The sequence below is a fragment of the Felis catus genome, chromosome F1, assembly GCF_018350175.1.
Source record: "Felis catus isolate Fca126 chromosome F1, F.catus_Fca126_mat1.0, whole genome shotgun sequence".
NCBI lineage: Eukaryota > Metazoa > Chordata > Mammalia > Carnivora > Felidae > Felis > Felis catus.
The window spans coordinates 19681678-19703035 of NC_058384.1; the positions used below are offsets into that span (position 1 = coordinate 19681678).

Here is a 21358-nt window from a genome sequence, read left to right on the forward strand (position 1 = left end):
AGAGATGCTTTCAAAGTTCTTATCTTTTTTAAATAATGTTTGTTTGAGAGAGAGAGAGAGAGAGAGAGAGAGAGAGAGAGCGTGTTTGCGTGTGTGAGCAGGAGAGGGGCGGAGAGAGAATCCCAAGCAGCCTCCACATTCAGTGTGGAGCCCAACTCAGGGTGGATCCCATGACTGCAAGATCATGAGATCACAACCTGAGCTGATATCGAGAGTCAGATGCTAGGAGCACCTGGGTCGTTCAGTCAGTTAAGCATCTCTCTGCCCCTCCCCCCCCACCCTTCATTCTCTCTCTCTCTCTCTCTCTCTCAAAATAAATAAACATTAAAAAAAGACAGAGACAGAGTCGGACACTTAACTGACTGACCCAGGCACCCCTCTCCTTACCTCCTCACCTTTATTTCTCTACCTTCGCAAGGAAGAACAAGGGATGAAAGAAGAGACGTCTGCATTCTCTCTACCTCCCTCCCTAGAGGACCAGGGAGTGTCCCTATCCTCAGTGTTCTCCTTCATTTCTGAGCTGGCAAATATTGCTCTCCAGCAAGGCCAGGATCAGGAAGGACAAGGTGAAGGTCAACCCACCTAAAGGAAATAGAATTGGAAATGCAACAATAAAAGTGGCAATTCTCATGCTCCTACGGCTAAGATGTTTACCAACTACAAAACACTGCCACAGACATCCCTTCAGTTGAATCTCTTACAATAGTGCAGCAGGTTTTAATGTTGATATGACCTTTTTTTCTTCTTTTTGCAGATGAGGAAATGGAGGTACATAAAAAAGAAGTGATTCCCGGGGCGCCTGGGTGGCTCAGTTGGTTAAGCGTATGACTTCGGCTCAGGTCACAACCTCGCAGTTTGGGGGTTTGAGCCCCGCGAGCCCCGCGTCGGGCTCTGTGCTGACAGCTCAGAGCCTGGAGCCTGCTTCACATTCTGTGTCTCTCCATCTCTCAGCCCCTCCCCTGCTCATGCTCTATGTCTCTCTGTCTCTCAATAATAAATAAACGTTAAATAAATAAATAAATAAATAAATAAAAATAAATAAAGTAAATAAAAAGAAGTGATTCCCGAGAGTCACTTGCAGCCAGGCCCTCTGAGCTCAAATTCTGTGCTCTGTCGTCTCCGGCACATCCACTCGGGAATCTCGATCTGGACAAGGATGCCAGATGGAAACAGGAAAGCTTTATGGCCACTCTCCATGGTGCCACAGTCCAAAACTGGGGAGACTTACCCAAACTGTTTTTAATTTCATTTTATAATCCATGAATCTATCTTCCAGAAATACATGTCTTTCTCTTATAATATTTGATTTTGGTCCTAGCAATCTTTGAGAGTTGTAAGTTCCATGTGCTTAGTATTCCTGTGTAAAGAAGTACTATTTTTACTTTGCCCTAAAGCTATTTCTTTAAAATGATAAAGTTGTCCCTAGTTCTTGTGCTCTGGGATTTAATAGGTTCGTATTTTTATCCTATGATTTTCATTATTTTACAAATTTCAATCATATTCCCCTCTCAGCCTGTGTCTTTCCAGAATGAAGAGCCCCGATTCTTTCATCATCCCTCACAAAAGAACCCCCTCTGCCCTCTGGATCAATTTAGGTGTCCTTCTTTAGACCTTGTCTGGTTCTGTATGTCTTTGAGGTACGTCGGATCATGGGGCTGCCATCGCTTTGTCCATTATTCCGTATAAAAGAGCACAATGACTTCAGCTACAATAGAGTGTAGAAATACTTGAGAGACACTTTTAAAAATCAAACAATTCCTTTGCTCCATATCAGCCCAGCAGATGCCAAAAAAATACACATTTTTGCTCCACTCTGAAATGAACTTGAACCCACTGGTGCTAGACGACCTCATAATCTATTACGAAAACGACAATTAGAAAGTGCATTCACACATTATCATACATTATCTCATTTGACCCTCACAGGAACCACGCAAGGTAGAAAACACATATTATGATCTTCATTGTTTTACCTGAGAAAATTAAAAAGAGGAGTCTAGCCCAAGGCTGAACAGCTGGACTTAACAGCCCCAGTCGCTGGTCCTCTACTGAGAGAATGGTGCTTTATTCCCTGTGCAATACAGCCTTCCTGATAACCTCTTGTGGTTCATGTGAAATCACCAAACTATCCCTGTCCAAGTCTCTCTGTGTGGTCCACAGAGCAGTCACGATATTCTACAGTCCTACGGAGAGGAAAGATGTTTACAGTCAGTCTAGACCCTCTTCCCTTCTCTCTCCGTGCTGTCTCTACAATCTCATCACAGGTACCAATGGTACCTCCAAGCAAATGACGCCCAAATTCGTATCTCTAGTCCACACCTCTCTTCTGAGCATGAGACAGGTACAGAGAACTGCACAGCTCACATCTCCTGGATGTCTCAATATATGCACAACCTCACCTTGTGCACCTAACCCCATCATATCCCCTGCCACCACCAAAACTCGGTTCTCTTCTGATGTTCCTCCTCTCAAATACCTATCCAGGAAGCTAGGAGACATCTTGACATTTCCCTCCCTCCCCCTCCACCAACCCTGCCTGTTCTTTTGCTTTTACTTCCCGCAGAGCTCTCTGTCCTGTCGATTTCTCTCCCTTCCCATCATCACCACCTTAGTCCCAGATACCCTCCTCTCCCATTGGGATTTTCATGGACTCCTCGTTGTTCTGTTCATCTCTAAAACTTTCTCCCACTATAGCTAGGAGGATTCTTCCAAAAATGCTGTGCTGCTCATGCCGCCCCCCCCCCCCTCCCTAGAGCACCTCATGGCATCCCATCCTTTTAAGGTAAGGGCACAAACCATACCTGGCCCACAGGTCCTCGCCTAATCTGGGCCTGTCTGCAGCCTCATGTTACAACACCTGCCTCCATTGCTCCCCCTCCAGCCCTACTCCTCTTCTCTCAACCCCTCTCACTCACAGACTTTCATTTGCCATGGGGCCCTAGAACATTCCTCCCTTCCTTCCCGATTTAAATCCCTAGAATTCAATGTTCCAGAAGCCTCCATCTTCAGCGTTTCAAGGATCTCTCCTCAGGGAAACCTTTCCTGACCTGCCTGAGTTAGATCCCCCCATTATACTTTATGCGACACTAATTTGGCATGGTTTTGTGGTTTTAATTCACGTCCATCTCCCCCGCTAAATTTGTAAACTTCTGCCCACCATCGTGTATATTCCCTGTGCTGTGCTGAGCTTGTCACACAGAGGCACAGCCACGTGTATCACATCAAGGTGAATAAATGAATAAGCCCACTAATCCTAGCCACTAGACCACCAGGGAGCGGTGCAGAATAAGCCCACTAATAAGGAAGTGGTTGCATATGATACATATCCTCATTTTGGAGCACTAAACAGCTGTTAAAAAGAACGAGATGTCTATTTTACTAATATGGAATGATGTCTATGCCATACTGATTAAAAACAGTACAATACAGAACAGTGTGCATACTATGATCAATTAATTCGTTTATATATTTTGACAGAGAGCGTACGTGTGTGCATGAGCAGGGTGGGGGTGGCAGAGAGAGGGAGGGAGGGAGAGAATCCCAGGCAGGCCCCACACTCCAGCACAGAGCCCGTTGTGGGGCTCAAACTTACAAACTGGGAGATCATGGCCTGAGCTGAAACCAAGAGTCAGACACTTGACCGACTGAGCCACCCAGGTGCCCTGATGATCGGTTATTTTTAAAAACTATGTATGTCTTTATTTAAAAACAAAAACAAAAACAAAACCTCTGTGTGTATGCATCGTGTGTACGTGTTTAAAGGATCTACCAAAGCAGCACCAAACTGCTTACTGTGGTTTCCCTGGAGAAAGGGAGTAAGACAGGCAGGTTAGATGGGGCACCTGGGTGGCTCAGTTGGTTGAGCATCTGACTTCAGCTCAGGTCATGATCTCACAGTTCCTGACTTTAAGCCCCGCATCGGGCTCTGGGCTGACAGCTCAGAGCCTGGAGCCTGCTTCGGGTTCTGTGTCTCCCTCTCTCTCTGCCCCTCCCCTGCTCGCACTCTGTCTCTCTCTCTCTCTCTGTCTCTCAAAAATAAATAAGCATTAAAAAAAAAAAAAAAGGCAGGCAGGTTAGAGAAAAATAGGATAACAACTTCTACTCATAAACTTTTTGCTGCTTTGATTTTTTTCAATGATTGTTTTGTGATCATTTTAACAACACCGTTTTTAAAATAACGAGGCAATTCACTGAAGTTTAAGAAACTATTTCTACATACAGCGAACATTTTTTAAAAATAATCATCACTCTGTATAGGATTTCTCAACAATAGCAAAGTTCCAGAAGTCGGCATCCTTCCACCTCAGGGCTTCCATCTAGCAATAAGCTGTGACAAAGAAGCCAGGGGAAGAGAACAGTTAGACACGCCAGCATTTGTTTCATTTGGGCCTTCCCTTCCCGTGACTTTTATAAACAATAACTATTTTGAAAACTCACTGCTCTTTGGTTCACTTACACAATCCGAGAAGAAAAATGAAGTGGAAGAAATCATAGTGCAAATTTTTCTTCATTTATTTAATTTTGTTGTTGCTGTCGAACACAAGCGACGACGCGAGGACACCTATATTTCTCTTCGCTTGCTACGTAACACATCTTTCGCGGTCTTTGCCACAGCTGCAGAGGAAGGAGCGGGGACAAATATCCTGACGATGTAGAGACAAGGTTATCCCATAGCTAATACCTCACTTGAGTTGTTGAGAGAAGTGTGTGCAGGTGGACAGACCCACCGCTGGTGAAAAAGAAGAGGTAGGTGTGTGGGAGCGATTTCTCCGGCAGCCAGCCGGCGGGGAAGAGCTGGGGAAAATCTTGAATATCGAATAAATACGGTCACTCGGAGCTGCATTGATTCTTTTTTCAGGCTAATGGTTCAGACGCTGGGACGGCCAAACAGTGCCTAAAATATGAGTCAAATGCTTTCAAATCAAATCATCCCAAAGAAGCAGGAACACGGCGAACAGGGAGCAGGTCATTAGGGCTTCTAACCAATACTTGTTCAACCTGAAGAAACTCGCTCTCTTTAACGACTGCCTCTTTCAAGCTAAGTCATTTTGACGTGAGTGAGCTGAGGGCAATCGATCTTTATTACTGGTGACACCTACTGATCAGCTCTGAACAGAAGGAAAGGTAGCTCCCCGCTGGGCTTGCACACTTTTCCCAACCCTGATCTTTCGTGCTTCTCTCTGCCAAGCAAGTCTTTGATTATCCCAAAGGGTGACAGGAAATTTTTTTAATTAGCCTCAAAGTTGGTGTCTTGATATTTTTGAAGACCAACTGTCATTTAAATACAAACTAGCTCAGGTTAAGAAGTAAGGTTGGGAGCGCCTGGGTGGCTCAGTCAGTTGAGTGCCTGACTTGGGCTCAGGTTGTGATCTTTCGGTTTTGTGAGTTCTAGCCCCACATGGGGCTCCCTGCTGTCAGCACAGAGCCTGCTTCAGATCCTCTGTCCTGCCCCCCCCTCCCGCCCCTCCCCTGCTTGCAGGAAGAGGTGCAGCGTGGGCTCTGGCCCTCACAGAAGCACCACAAGGTCCCACAACAGACACAGGGGTGGCTTCCCTGACACCCGCCCCGCCCACCTTCTGGTACTTTCTCGGTTTTCAATTCTTTCCCCAAATGTTCACTCCCGATTTTTACAATTCAGTCCTTCCAAAAACCTTTTTAGGTGAGGAGATCCTGAGAAGATAGGTGTTTCCAAATGGCCTGAAGGACTTATCAGAAAACAAAGCCTCTTACCGCATTTATTGGAACAAATAAAAGTGCTTATTCTCCTCAAGAATGAGTAAAAGTACCCCCATCCCTGTGGTGTCAGGCGTCTGTTTTACCCCCACCCCACCACTCACTTTTTTGGGAATTATCACTCATGGAGTAGGATGAGTAGAGAACAAGAAACAAATGTAGAGGACCTCGCCCCGCAGACCGGCCATGGGCAGAGACTGGAGCTCACATCAACCTAAGCTGGGCACTCAACTCACACTCTGCTCTCTTCTCTGCATGGATTCACTTAGATGTGAGGTAATATGTTGTGGGGCTTTTTGTGGGTTTTTTTTTTTTTTTTTTACATTTTTTGTTGTAGTAAAACATACGTAACATAAAATTCATCATGGTAACCGTTTTTACATGTACGGTTCGGTGACATTATATTCTTCATTGTTGGGCAACCACCACCACTATCTATCCCTCAAACGTTTTCATCTTCCCAAACTGAAACTCTGTACTCACTAAACAATAACCCCCCCCCCAGTCTGTCCTCCCCCCAGCCCCTGGCAACCACCATTCTACTTCCTATCTCTATGAATTTGACTACCCTCGGTGCTTCCTAGGAGTGGGATCACACCATGTCTGTCCTCTTGTGACTGGCTTATGTCACTTAGCATAACGTCTTCAAGGTTCATCATGTGGCAGCATGGGTCGGAATTTCATTCCTTTTTAAGGCTGGATGATATTCCTGTTGTGTGTATACACCACATTTTTTCTACCCATTCATCTGTTGATGGACATTTGGTTTGTTTCCAGACTGGCGCATTTTTAACTTGCTCCCACAATTTAAGACTTGTAGACAATTTAAAATCAATTCCATGTATGGCGTATTTACTACTCATTGTGATAGGAATTGTGGGAGGTACAAAGGTGCATCAGACATGGTACCCGCTTTCAAAAAACTTATGCTACCTTGGGAAAGGAGGAAAGAAAGAAGTAAAAGTAACGAGCATTTGCTAATAGCTCACCACGCACCGGATAATTTGCCCAATTGCTGCATGTGTTGCCCACGACAACGTTGTGAGGTAGACATTGTAATATGAGAAAATGGAGGCTCACAGACCTTAAGTAACCACCTCCGAAGTGGTGAGACCAGGATGTGAACCCACATCTTAGATTCAGAATCCTGTGTTCATTCTACTAGACATGCTGCTCCCTCTGGTGCCAGGCAGAATGTGACAAATCCCAAGGCAAAAGCTACAGGAAGGTAGAAGGGAAGAAATGACCAGCCTCCTGAGGGGGCAGGCTCATGGCAGAGGTCGGTCTTGGAAGTCAGAAAGGTTCGGGTTTGACAGGGACAAGGGAGCAGAGGAAACTGCTTGAGCAGAGGAAAGGGGGGTTGGCAGGAAATCTAAGTACACGTGGAGGGACCGGAGGCGTTGTGTAACTTGAGGCTGCAGAGCAGAGCATGGCAAGGCCACGGACACAAAGAAACGCTAGCTTGAGGAGTCTGGACTCCACCATGTAGACCAAGGGGAGCCATTGCAGGTTTTCTGAGGAGACACAGTCACAGCTGTACTTTAGGAAGGTCACCATGGCAACAATGCATAACAGGGACGGAGGGGTGGGGGACGTTTAAAGGTTGCAAAGCCAGTCAGAAAGTTACTGGAATTAGCAGATGAAACATAATTGGTTGGAGTGGAAAAGAGGATACGGAGGTGAGAGAGATCTTGAGAGGTGGGGATGACAGAACCCGGCCACTGAGGCATTGTGAACAGAAGGGCCATACATCCTGCTTTGCCTGGGACACCTTGCTTGCCTGGTGTAATTACTAACAGCCTCCTTTCCCTCTCCAATACGGACAAACTAGGACCATACAGTATGTGTCACACTATTTACTAGGAATAAGAAAACAGAATCGAAGATGCCTCTAAACGATTCTGAACCTGGATTAATCAGGAAAGCGGTCACACCTTTAGAAACACTGGAGGTAAAGGAGGTTTTTTGGAAAGATGAGGAGCTTAGATTTGGACATGCTGAATTTGCTGCTGAGGTGAGGGTTTATTTCAGGGAGATAAGCACCTTGCCCATGGATTTGCGCTGTATCACATGAAGGAAGGCATCATTGACCTAAAAAAATTCAAAAATATATGGTCACGGTTGCATATTTCAATAAGCATTCTCTGGTAGGTCGAGTCTTAAAATAGCTAAAATATTAAGACGTATCTCCAATGAACTGTATACAACTAACTATGCAATACTAGCTGAACAATCACCATAAACTGAAAGGAAAATAATAATATTTAAGAATAACCCAACTTCAGAATTTTTCTGTCCAAACTAACAATTTTCAACGTCGTCAGATAAGTGACAGCAGGTAAAAAGTCCTCAGGCTGCTCCATACTCTATTGTAATATTTCTGTGTGTTCTAGCTCTTGAAAGAATGCAGCCACTGCCAGAAGAATCAATAGTTTAATATTTTACAATTTTTATCTTCTTAAAATTGTCCTGTTCCAGTGTAACCAAAATTGCAATCTATCTCAAATCCTATTTTTTTTAGAAGTACAAGGCTATAAAACATAAATTAAAAATCAGCCACAGTAATAAAAACAGTGCGATACTGGCGAGAGAATAAGTGCATCAACGGAACACACGAGAGCCCAAAACAGGCCCACACGAAGACAGTCAACTGAGCCTTAACAAAGGAGCAAAGCAAACTCAGTGCAGAGGGGACGGTCGTTTCAAGAAATGGCACGAGCGGGATGCCTGGGTGGCTCCGTCAGTTAAGCGTCCACCTTTGGCTCAGGTCATGATCTCGCGGTCCGTGGGACGAAGCCCCGCGTCGGGCTCTGTGCTGACAGTGCGGAGCCTACTTGGGATTTCCCTTCACTCTCCCTCTGCTACCCTCCCTCATGCTTGCTCTGTCTCTCTCTTCTTCTTCCTCTCAAAAATAAATAAACATTTAAAAAAATTAAGAAGAAGAAATGAGCTATCAAGCCACGAAAAGACATGGGAGAACATTAAATGCATATTGGGTTTTTTTTAAAAAATTTTTTAATGTTTATTTATTTTTGAGAGAGAGAGAGAGAGACAGAGTGTGAGTAGGGGTGGGGAGGGGCAGAGAGAGAGGAAGACACAGAACTCGAAGCAGGCTCCAGGCTCTGAGTTGTCAGCACAGAGCCAGACGCAGGGCTCGAACTCACGCACTGTGAGACCATGACCTGAACCAGAGTAGGATGCTTAACTGACTGAGTCACCCAGGCGCCCCTAAATGCATATTGTTAAGTAAGAGAAGCCAGTCTCAAAAGTCTGCATACTATATGATTCCAACCACATGACATTCTGTAAAAGCTAAAACTGTAGAGACAGTAAGAATATCCGTGGCTGTCAGGGGTTGGGGTTGGGAGCAGGGGTGACTACATGGAGCCCAGGGGATTCTTTAGAGCAGTGAAGCTGTTCTGTATGATACTGTAATGATGGATACATGACAGTATACATTCGTTTTGGTAAAACGTATAGACATGTACAGCACAAGAGTGATCCCTAATGTAAACCATGGACTTCAGTTAATAATAATGTATCAACATCGGCTTATCACTTGTAGCAAATGTACCACACCAATGCAATATGTTAATACTAGTGGAAACTGGGTGGTGGGAGAAGGAATATATGTGAATGCTACACACTTTCTGTGGAATTTTTCTGTAAACCTAAAACTGCTGAAAAAGTAAGTAAAGTCTACTGATTTTTAATAAAATAAATAACAAATGCACAAAATTAAAAGTGAAAAAAGCAAACAGTAGAAGATAATAGAAGTGTCATTATTTGCATAGAATGTAATAATCTACATAGAAAAGCTAATCAAAGCAACAGATAAGCAAATGAGAAAGGCCAGCATATTGTGAGATAGAGATCAGCTAACAAAAATTATTGACATCTGGGGCACCTGGGTGGTGCAGTCGGTTAAGCGTCCGACTTCAGCCAGGTCACGATCTCGCGGTCCGTGAGTTCGAGCCCCACGTCGGGCTCTGGGCTGATGGCTCAGAGCCTGGAGCCTGTTTCCGATTCTGTGTCTCCCTCTCTCTCTGCCCCTCCCCCGTTCATGCTCTGTCTCTCTCTGTCCCAAAAATAAATAAACGTTGAAAAAATTTAAAAAAAAAAAATTACTGACATCTATATAAAAAATAATCAAGTAGGAAATATAACAGAAATAAAATAGTGTTCTCAAAGGCAACAAAAGCAGTAAAGTACTTATAATTAACATAATTAAGAACGACCCACAGACTTTATGGAGAAAAACTTTGAAATCTATTTACAAACATGAAACATCTGAATAAATGGCAATATATCCCTCTTCACAAATGAGACAACATTGTAAAAACATCAGTACCTCTCCCAAATTAATCTATAATGTCGATGCAACTCCAATGTCAGTCAGATATTTTTCAGGAACTAAACAAATCTATTCCAAAATTTACCTAAAAGGATAAAGATTCACAAAGAATCTTTAGGAGTTTAAGAAAGAACAAAGGTTGGAATAGTGGCCCTTCAGATAGGAAAACATACTTCACAACTCTAAAGACAACAACAGTATGATACTGTTATAGGAACAGCTATCTGAACCAAGGGAATAGAAGAGAAAACAGAGTATATCTGGGAACTTGAAATAAGATGAAGGTAGCAACATAAATCAATGGAGAAACAATGAACTATTTGGTCTGGGAAAACTAGGTCACTGTAAGTAGAAAAATAAAAATTGCTTACCTAACGTATACCCAATACAGAGGTGACTTCAGATGGATTAAAAGCATGAAATAGTGTGAAATAAAAGTACAAAGTTAGTAGAGAAAAATAGAGAAGATCACTGTGACCCAGATATAACAAAGGACTTTTTAAATACGTCCCAAATAGCACTAACCCACAAGGCAAAATATTGATGTTTGATTACATTAAATCTAGACAAAGATGACAGAGCAATGACAAATTTGGAGAGACAGACTTCTGCAAAGTCTCAAATTAGCATCTAGAACCTTGCTACTCACAGGGTGGTTCAAGGACCTGAGGCTTCTGTATCATCTGGGAGCTTATTAGAAATGCACCATCTTGAGCCCTTTCCTACCTTGACTGAATCATAATCTGCATCTTAACAAGATCCCCAGGTGATTCATACTCACATTAAAATTTGAGAACTGCAGATTACGCAAGGAAATTTTGCAAATTAGTAAGAAAGAGACAGGAAGCCCTGCAGAAAATCGCATGAAGGGCTTAAAATGCTACTCAAAGAAGTGGAAACCTGAATGTTTACCAAATCTATAAAGAGATGCTTACATTGATTAGAAATCAGGGAGATGCAAATTAAAATAATAAGATGCCACTTTACACCCGTCAGTTTGGCAAAAATCAGAAAGTAGGACAATGCTACATATCAATGGGCTGGCGAAAGAAGAACCCACGTGCACTGCTGGCGAGGGCCTGAACCAGTTGAGTCATCCTGGAGAGCGGTTTGCTGTCATACATCCTATGACCCAACAACCCTACTCCTGGGAAAATGCTCCCAAAGCAACATTGCACAGTCCCGACTGTGAGACCGTGTGACTATGTATTATAGTGCTGATTATGGTGGCAGGGAATCAGGTCAAGGCCAGAGTGCATCACTAGGAAGCCGGTCTGTAAACTATGGCAGGTGCACACCGCTCTCTTCTAGGCAGCAGTGAGAAGCAATGAACCGGGTACAGCACCAGCAACATCGGTGGCGCTTAAAAAGACAGCACTGGGGCGCCTGGGTGGCGCAGTCGGTTAAGCGTCCGACTTCGGCCAGGTCACGATCTCGCGGTCCGTGAGTTCGAGCCCCGCGTCCGGCTCTGGGCTGATGGCTCAGAGCCTGGAGCCTGTTTCCGATTCTGTGTCTCCCTCTCTCTCTGCCCCTCCCCTGTTCATGCTCTGTCTGTCTCTGTCCCAAAAATAAATAAACGTTGAAAAAAAAAAATTAAACAAACAAACAAACAAAAAGACAGCACTGAGTGAAAAATGGAGAAATGGAACAAGGTCTACCGCACAACCTTATGCTGTTAGGTATTTGTGTCACTTGAAAATCAACTAACACACAAAAAATTGTATGTTTTACAAGGAAATATAATCCAAGCATACGTGTCAAACACATTATAGAGACTGACTCTGAGGAGGGAAACAAGAGTAGAGAACAGTAGTGGGCAACGAGAATAAAGGGAATAAGTAAATACAGATATCCAGAAATACACAGACCTAAAAGCAGAAGACGGCCCAACAATGAAAACGTGCTTTGATTTTTTTGGGATGAGCACTGGGTGTTGTATGTAAGCCAATTCGACAATAAGTCATATTCATTAAAAAAATAAAATGTAAAAAAAAATAAAAATAGTAATAAAAAGAAACTGGGCTTTGAAATGAGGAATATGAATATAGCCAACCTTCCCACGGAAACTCTTCCCAAAAAGCATAGAAAAAAATAAGCAGAAAAACAAATCAATCCATCAAACAAATCAATTCTCTGCAGCATGAAATCTCTGGTTTCAAAAACATCTGTCTTGCAGGGCTTTGTGCCTTACAGAGACCTTTCCAATCCACGTAAATTTAGACATACTCAAAGGAGGTAGAAAAGGTAGAAGAGGTCTAAGACACGTGTTTTGAAACATGCATCCCTGCCCTGTCGATCACTCAGAGGTACAGCTCCAGGCGACTTACAGCTGTATCTCACCGTCGGTTTGAAGCTGCCTGTTCCCGGAGATCTGTCTCAGCCCAAAGATAGGAAATACTCCGAAAGCAAGCACGATTCGAGATAGCGATACCTCTTTTACTGGCTCCCTAGAGAAATGAGGAATCTCCTACAGATTAATGTTGACATACAAAGAAAGTTGTCTGTTTAAGTTGTCCGTTTAAACAAGCTAAAGCTTGTTTTTAATCACTTGGCTTATGTATGTATGTATAGAACTGTAGCACATATTTACCTAACTTCTTTAAAAGATAATATTGGTGGGAAACACAAACTTTTTGTTCCGTGATTTGGGGATCTCATAATTTTGAACATCTGTGATTTTCCCTTCTGTTTTTCTGGGCTTCTATGTCCATTTGCCACTTCTGCTGTGATTGAAGCTACTTCTAAGAATAATCCAACTCTGTCTCCTTTCTACCTTCTGGTTTCTATCCAGGCAACCAGTGGTGTTCCGGACTGGATGCTCAGAGTGTGATAAGGCTCTGAGTGAGAAACTAAGAGGGAAAGTGCGTGGCATCAGACCAGACTCTTTTGATAGCTAATTCAGATGCCTGGGGACATTTTCCCTCTGTATTCTACAGGCTGCCCCCAGAGAGGGAGGCTGTTCCATACCGCTCCCTACATAGACACCCAGGCTGTTCCCAGAACCCTCCCTCGCACAGGGTGAAGCCATAATTAAATCTGTCTCTGGAGATATGCAACTCAGAATAATATGGGGGCAGGGTGAGGATATTGCTTTTGTCTTAGGTTCTGCTCTTAGAATTTTTAATTAGCTTATCAAGCACGAATAATCAAAATAAGCTATAGTTCCCTAAATATATCATGCTGATTCATACCTCCTTAGAATCCAGCTCTTTCCCCCTATTGTAACCCTGTCCTGAGATCTTCCCAACAAAACAAACGCCTAAAGTCTGTTTTTATTGACTGGCATACACACGGTACCCAGTGAATGCTGACGAAGAAAATAAACTCATGAGTGAATGACCATATCTAGGACTGAGTGGGATTGTTTTCAAAAGGTAAAAATGCTTAGTTGGTGATATGTCATCAGAGTTGCATTATACTCCTCATGTCATTGCTCTAATACATGTTCATCTGAATCATCTTTTAAAAGTCAGCCGATACATTTTACCAAAAAAGAGGTAGATGACAAATGAGCATGTGAAAACATACTCAAGATCAAGAGAGCAATGCAAATTACACCCACAGTCAGATACCACTATAAACCTACCGGGACGGCCACCATTAAAGAAAACAGGTGACAATACAAAGTTCTGGCAGATGGCAAACAACTAGACTCTCCCATATTGTTGGTGGGAATGCAAAAGAATACAACCATTCTCATAAACGGTTGGTCATTTATTAAAAGTTAAACATAGGGGAGCCTGGGTGGTGCAGTCAGTTAAGCATCTGACTTCGGTTCAGGTCACGATCTCACGGTTCGTGAGTTAGAGCCCCGTGTTGGGCTCTGTGCTGACAGCTCAGAGCCTGGAGGTTGCTTCGGATTCTGTGTCCCCCTCTCTCTCTGCCCCACTCCTGGTTGCACTCTGTCTCTCTCTGTCTCTCAAAAATGAATAAATGTTAAAAAAAATTTTTTTAAAACTTAAAGAGTAATTTAATTTTTATGAATATTCCACAGATATGGGGCACCTGGGTGGCTCAGTTGGTTAAGTGTAAAACTCTTGGTTTCAGCTCAGGTCATGCTCTCACAGTTCATGAGTTCGAGCCCCACATCACACGGGCGGTGTGGAGCCTGCTCAGGATTCTTTCTCTCTCCTTTTCGCTCTGGCCCTCCACTGCTCATGCTCTCTCTCTCACTCTCTCCCTCTCTCTCTCTCTCTCAAAATTAACAAATAATAAAAAAAAAAGAATATCCCACAGATAGGAGTGTCTGGGTGGCTCAGTCTGTTAAGCATCCAACTCTTGATCTCAGCTCAGGTCTTGATCTCAGGGTTGTGAGTTCAAGCCCCATGTTGGGATCTGTGCTGGGCATGAAAGTCTACCTTAAAATAAAAAAGAATATTCCACACATACACTCAGGAAACTTCAAGTAAACAATTTCTATCTATCAAATCTATTCATGTAGTAACCTCACCTGACCTTGGTATAATAATCAAGCTCAGATCTCCAGGGTTTACATATTGTCTAGTTGAGATGTGTGTGAGCTTCTCCCTACAGAACACAGACTTGGCACATCTAAATAAGGCCATCCTCTGAACAGATCACGGGACACATTCATGGCCCACCCATCACGGCACGGGTGCAACCCTTCAGCAAATAATACATCCTAGTTAAAATTCAAAATCTAAAGGCTGTGTCTCTAATCCTGCCCATGAAATGTCAACATATGTGTTACAGTTCATGGGACGTGAAAAAGTTCAACCCTAACCATTTTATGATGGCGAGGTATTTTGCCTTAAACAATATATTAAGAGTTTGCTATGTGCTTTTACACGTGTTATCTTATGTGATCTTCATAACCACCTTAGTATGTAGAGTATATTGCTGCCCCTATCACGCATGAGGAAACTAAGGCACAGAGATGTGAGTAATTTGCCCACAGGCAGTTAAGTGGTAGGGCCAGGATCTGAACTCAGGTGGTCTAACCCCATAGCCCCCTCCTCTCAGTCAGTCATTCAACAGATACATGAGTGCCTGCCAGAATCTGGAGACAAAGAGATGCATGGCCCCTGCCCACATGGAGTTCACAGTCTATAGGAATGACAAACACCGAGTAATTACGAGTAGATGAACAAAAAGCACAGAGGGCTACAGAAGTTCATACCCATGCCCACTAAAAAGACTATGGTACAAAGTATGTGGTCACATTAATATCAACTACCAAGGTCAAATCTATAAGCCCACATATTCAGGAGAAAACACAAACTAGGAAACACTAGCATCTCTGATATTACATGTGTATACTGGTGTATATGCGTACAGAGGTCATTTTCCAAGCCCAGACAGGTTCTGATAAGTTTTTTTCTAATACATTAACTGGTTTACATAAAAAATATTGCCCAGGCTTTACAGTTAAGTCAAATTAACAACATACATTCATTTAATCATCTTCATTTTAAAAGAATAAAACCTGAGTTCCTGGGTGGCTCAGTTGGTTCAATGTCTGACTCTTGGTTTCAGCTCAGGTGGTGATCTCCCAGTTTGTGGGATCGAGCCCTGATTTGGGCTCTGTGCTGACAGGGCAGAACCTGCTTGAGATTCTCTTTCTCCCTCTCTCTGCCTCTCCCCAACTCACATTCTTTCACTCTCTCTCAAAATAAATTTAAAAAGTAAATTAAATTAAATTAAAAAAAAAAAAAACCTAAAATCTATAAATTCCGGTACCGCTTGGAAAAATCCAAGATTCCTGGTTGTTTTAACTATAAGATAGCTCTTTCACATAATAATTCTCTGATAGATGAACAAACTTTATACTCTAGAATAGGTTTCTAAGAAGCAACTTCCTCGTTTGTATGAGGAAAGGGTCTGCCTTAGCCATAAGGAGCCCAGAATCTGGCTTCAAACCAACCTGGACTGGATTCCAGGTCTGTCACTTACTATATAATATCGAGCAGGTTTCTTAGCTCCTACAAGTCTTGATTTCTTCATCTGCAAAACGTGATAAAAATGGCTCACACGTCAAGGGAGCATCACAAAGATGAAATGAGAAAATACATGTAAAAGTGTTTAGCACCGTTCTTGACCCATAGTATACACCTAACCTACGGGAGCTGCCATTATTATATTATTACTGTCCCTCCATGTGGTTTGAATATTGAAAAAAAGAGACAGAGAAAGAGAAGAAATAGTACAGGGACGGTGTGTGAATGAAACGCTTGAAATTGTTAGGGAGAATGGTCTCAGAGGGCCCGGTGATAGCAGGAAGGTCAGCAGTGTGGGAAGAATCCGAAAAACCCTACACGCGGAGCCCTCATTGGAGAGGAGAGGACAAGCTGACAGGAGGGTAGTAATTAGATAGCCAATCTGTGTTTAAGGGAAGAGAGAACTTCGGGCACGTGGGGGGCTCAGTCAGTTAAGTGTCTGATTCTCAGTTTCAGTTCAGGTCACGATCTCAAGTTTTGTGGCTTCAAACCCCACATCCGGCTCTGTGCTGACAGTGCGGAGCCTGCTTGGGATTCTCTCTCTCTCCCCCTGTCTCTGCGCCTCCCCTGCTCGCTCTCTGTCTCTCTCAAAATAAATAAGTAAACTTTTAAAAAAGAGAGAACAGAGGGGCACGTGGGTGGCGCATTCGGTTAAGCATCTGACTTCAGCTCAGGTCATGATCGCACAGTTTGTGGGTTCGAGCCCCATGTCGAGCTCTGTGCCGACAACTTGGAGCCTGGAGCCTGCTTCAGATTCTGTGTCTCCCTCTCTGCCCCTTCCCCGCTAGCACTCTATCTCCCAAAAATAAGTAAACATTAAAAAAATTTTTTTTAATTAAAAAAAAGAACAGAGAGCTTCAGGGTGAGCGATTAAAACAACAATCCAACTCTGGTTTTCTCTCATGCCTGAGCAGCACTTAGAACACGTCAGTGGAGAGAAGAGACTGTTTAAACTAGCAAGTGTTTCCGTACCTGTCCTAACCGTCCTCATCTATCGACAGGTATACATGAGCTTTAGGTAAAGCCAACCTCGGTTCACAGGCACATGATAAAAGTCACAAGACGGAAGGGGACTCAGCAATTCTGGAAACTGGTGGTTTGCAAGTCTTTTAAGCCACAGAACCTTTTAACACAAGAAACAGATGAACAAAAAGGTAAAAATGTGCAGCTACTCAGACCCCAGCAGAGATGGGGTCCCAGAGGCCAGGCAGCTCGGGTCACCTGCCCACCCCCGCACACTGCCGCCCCTGAAGTACATAACCTGCTGCAGAGGCGTGGAGACTGATGGTCGGAGGGCAGAGGAGACTTCCACGAAGGAGTAACTGAAGGCACAGGTGGAAACGGAATCCGACCAGTTTTCCCGTGGCCAGTCAGGTTCTCTTTTTACCACCGAATGCTACCCTCTTGACTGACGTACCAAACAGGAGAAGAAGAAAGTAAACCATGTTTGAGAAGAATATGCCCCAGCATAGGAAAAAAATAAAAATAAAGATGGAAGGCTGGTGAGCAGTAAAGTCTGGCACTGACAGCTTGGGCTCAACTAATCCGCACGGGAACAAAACGCTGCCCCATCCAGGGCCGACTCAAGCTACCAAAACAGTTTTTTGAATGTTGAAACAAATTAAGCCAAAAAAAAAAAAAAAAAGGAAAAGAAAAGGCTTCGCAGTGAATTCACAGTGAATACCTAACAGATTCACATTTACAACTATATTGCATATGCATGCACACAATTACAGGGGAGGAAGTCTAAGCCACATTAATGGGACTGAGGGGGAATGAAAGAAGGGAGTGAACAGCCAACAAAATTAACTACAGTGACTAATGGATGAATTACAGTCTTATGATGCTGGGCATGATACAGTGTTTTGTTCTCAGAACCTCGGCTTAGATCATCTGGTTGTACTTTAAAGCGTCTGTATGCTAAAATCAAAGGTCAAGTTAAATGCTTGCTTCTTAGACTTGTAAGTTGTGGAGTTCAGAGTTCATTTAAACACGGGTAAATGATTTTCTAAAGCACCATCACTTCCCCCTGTTTAAGAAACCCATGACATACATACAGTCTCAATATCCAGCTTCTTCATGGCCTGCGCAAATTCGGTTTCCCAGGTGGCTCACTAGGCCCGAAGCTACGGCCGTACAAACCAGAAGACAGGGAGAAATCCTGTGGCCCTGCAGCCCGTGAGACTCCATTATTCTGCATTGCATTTTCACCTTTTCATTGCATAAAAGGAGGATTTATGGGCTCCAGAGAGAAACTACCCAGTCGTTCGACACAGATTATGGGCTGGCATTAGGCACATCACATCCCTTAAAAGCATCTCACCTCCTCCAGCTTAAAAACCGCTCCGATGTGTGGCTGGATGCGCCCTTGCTGGCAGTACTGAAGAGCAGAGGACAGGATTCTGGAGAAGACGGGAAAGTTCTGCTCTTTGTATCGGCCCCAGTACAGCCCCATAGCAGAGACATTCTTCAGGAGCAGAAGGTTGGCCGGCACAGAAGCAATGGTTCCTCCAGCAAAACCCACCACCACAATCCTGCCCTCCCAGGCCAGGCTGAGGGAAGAAAAGAGAAGAAGAAGAAATTATACAAAGCAATGTATATTCACATTCATTGGAATGGCTACTATAAACAACAACAACAACAACAACAGGAAATAACAAGTGTTAGCAAGGATGTCGAGAAACTGGAACCCTCATGTACTGTGGGTGGGACTGTGAAATGGTTCAAGTGGAAAACAGTATGGAGGTTCCTCAGATACCTAAAAATGGAACTTACCATACAATCAGGCAATGCCATTCTGGGTCTCTATCCAAAATAACCGAAAACAGGGTCTTTTTCTTAAACGTTTTTTTAAAGTTTAGTTATTTACTAGAGAGAAAGAGAGAGCACAAGCGGGGGAGGGACAGAGAGAGGGAGACGCAGAATCTAAAACAGGCTCTAGGCTCTAAGCTGTCAGCACAGAGCCCGACGCGGGGCTTGAACTCACGAAATCCGAGATCATGACCTGAATCGAACTTGGACACTTAAATGACTGAGCCACCAGGCACCTTGAAAATAGGATCTTGAAGAGATAGTTTTACTCCCACATTCATAGCAGCACTATCTACAATAGCCAAGAGGTAGAAACAACCCAAATGTCCCTGAACTGATGGATGGATAAACAAAATGTGTTATATACATACAATAGAATAGTATTCAGCTTTAAAAAGGAAGGAAATCCTGGGGCACCTGGGTGGCTCAGTCGGTTGGGTGTCCAACTTCGGCTCAGGTCACGATCTCGTAGTTTGTGAGTTCGAGCCCCACGTCGGGCTCTGTGCTGACAGCTCAGAGCCTGGAGCCTGCTTTCGATTCTGTGTCTCCCTCTCTCTCTGCCCCTCCCCTACTCACACTCTGTCTCTCTCTTTCTTTCTCTCTCTCAAAAATAAATAAACATTAAAAAAATTAAAAAAAAAAAAAAGGAAGGAAATCCTGTCACATGCTATGTCATAGATGAACCTTGAGGACATCATGCTAAATGAGATAAGCGAGTTACAGAAAGACAAATACTGTAGGCTTCCACTATTTTGAGGGATCTAAAGTAGTCAAAGTCATAAAAACAGAAAATAAAGTGGTGGTTACCAGGGGCTGGGTGGAGGGAGAAATAGGAATTGTTTAATGGGTAAAGAATTTCAGATTTGCAAGATGAAAAAAATTGTGGAGATCTACCTCGCAACAATATAAATATACTTTACGCTATGGGACTATATACTTAAAAATGGTTAATATAAAAAACATCTACTATAGCAAATTTTATGTTATGTATTTTTTTTTAGCCACAGTAAAAAGTGTAGAATGAAAAAAACAAGCAATCTACATTAATTCATAGAGATAAAAAGTAGAAGTTATCAGGGAGGTGGGGGGAGGGGGAGAAGGGCAGTTATTATTTAACAGGTATAGAGTATTAGTTGGGGACAGTTACACAACATTGGGAGCATACTTAATGTCACTGAATTGTACATTTACAAGTGTTTAAAATGATAAGTACTAAGTTCTGTATATTTTACCACAACTTAAAAAAGCAGCATGCATTAAACCCCCAGCTAGGAATTCCTCTTAACTTTACAAACTGGCAGAGGTGACCCGCCCTGTATCACTCTGCATTCTTCAGTAGAAACCATAAAAATAAGTCATAAGCAAGACAGTAGGAGGCCAGAGGAATGAGCCAGTTTTATAAGAGGACCAACTTTAGAATTAAGGCTAGGGGAGCATATAGGTGGCTCAGTCAGTTGAGGGTCTGACTTCAGCTCAGGTCATGATCTCACAGTTCCTGGGTTCGAGCCTTACGTCGGGCCCTGTGCTGATAGTTTGGAGCCTGGAGCCTGCTTCTGATTCTGTGTTTCCCTCTCTTTCTGTCCCTCCCCTGCTCATCCTCTAACTCTCAAAAAAAAAAAAAAAATTAAAAAAAAAAAAAGAATTAAGGCTATCTATTTAACTACTCCTCTACTTCATAGAAGGAAACATTCTATATGCTATACTTCAAGACAACTCAGGGATGTCTGGGTGGCTCAGTCAGTTAAGCGTCTGACTCTTGATTTCTGCTCAGGTCACGATCTCACAGTTCATGGGATCGAGTCCCACCTCTGGCTCTACACTGTCAGCATAGAGCCTGCTGGGGATTCTCTCTCTCCCTCCCTCTCTACCTCTTCCCTGCTTGCTTGCTTTCTCTCAAATAAAAATAAATAAATTAATTAATAATAATAAAAAATAAAAAAGACAACTCAGTTTGAAGATTTTGAACTTAAGAACAGGAATAAAAAGATAGGTACCTTAATGAAACATCATTCATTTGCTTTGTAAAAAAGAAAACTTACTTTAGGAGTCCTTTAAGTTATGTGCTTCTCTAGAGAATTTTGAATAATCTATAAAAATTCACACAAGTTTTCTGCAGCCCATTCTGAGAAGCACGATACAGTTTCACACTAAGCAAGAAGTTATAAAAATGCATTTTATAAACATCTTTGATCCAAAATGCATATATATTTGTTTGGCTTTTGCTTTTTGCTTTTCTTCATTAGAGGGAAGTAAGAAGTCATTGGCACAACACTTTTACCCATTACCTAGAAGGCAAGAGAAAGGTAAGAGTTAGGAGCTCTCTGTCCTGGCTCTCCATTGAGTCAACACACCCCTGCCTTTGCTTCTGTAAGCACAGTACCCAGCACAGTGCAGTGATGCTCAGGGGCTATAGAACCAACTGGTTCCCTTCTGCGGGTAAGGTATTCTCTCTGCTTCTGTTTCCTCAACTTTAAAATGAGATAAACCAGGCCCGGGTGCCTCA

The 21358-nt window shown here is 43.1% G+C and overlaps 1 protein-coding gene across 21 annotated transcripts in view; it reads right to left on the reverse strand.

The window, feature by feature from the left end:
• Positions 1–4488: 4488 nt before the first annotated feature.
• LOC101083645 (quinone oxidoreductase-like protein 2) overlaps positions 4489–21358 on the reverse strand; it is a 30336-nt gene continuing 13466 nt past the window's right edge. For 5 of the 21 annotated variants that reach the window (XM_045048537.1, XM_045048535.1, XM_045048534.1 and 2 more), the window contains 3 exons: positions 18368–18596; positions 7777–7824; positions 4489–4614 (listed from right to left, as the gene is read on the reverse strand). In XM_045048537.1, coding sequence (XP_044904472.1) covers positions 4516–4614; positions 7777–7824; positions 18368–18596 — 376 coding nt within the window. In that variant the 3' untranslated portion in view covers positions 4489–4515. Of the gene's footprint in view, positions 4895–6564; positions 6952–7574; positions 7825–17016; positions 17453–18367; positions 18597–21358 lie in introns of those variants that run through there. The other 16 variants (XM_011291025.3, XR_006591572.1, XM_011291023.3 and 13 more) reach the window with 12 other exon arrangements.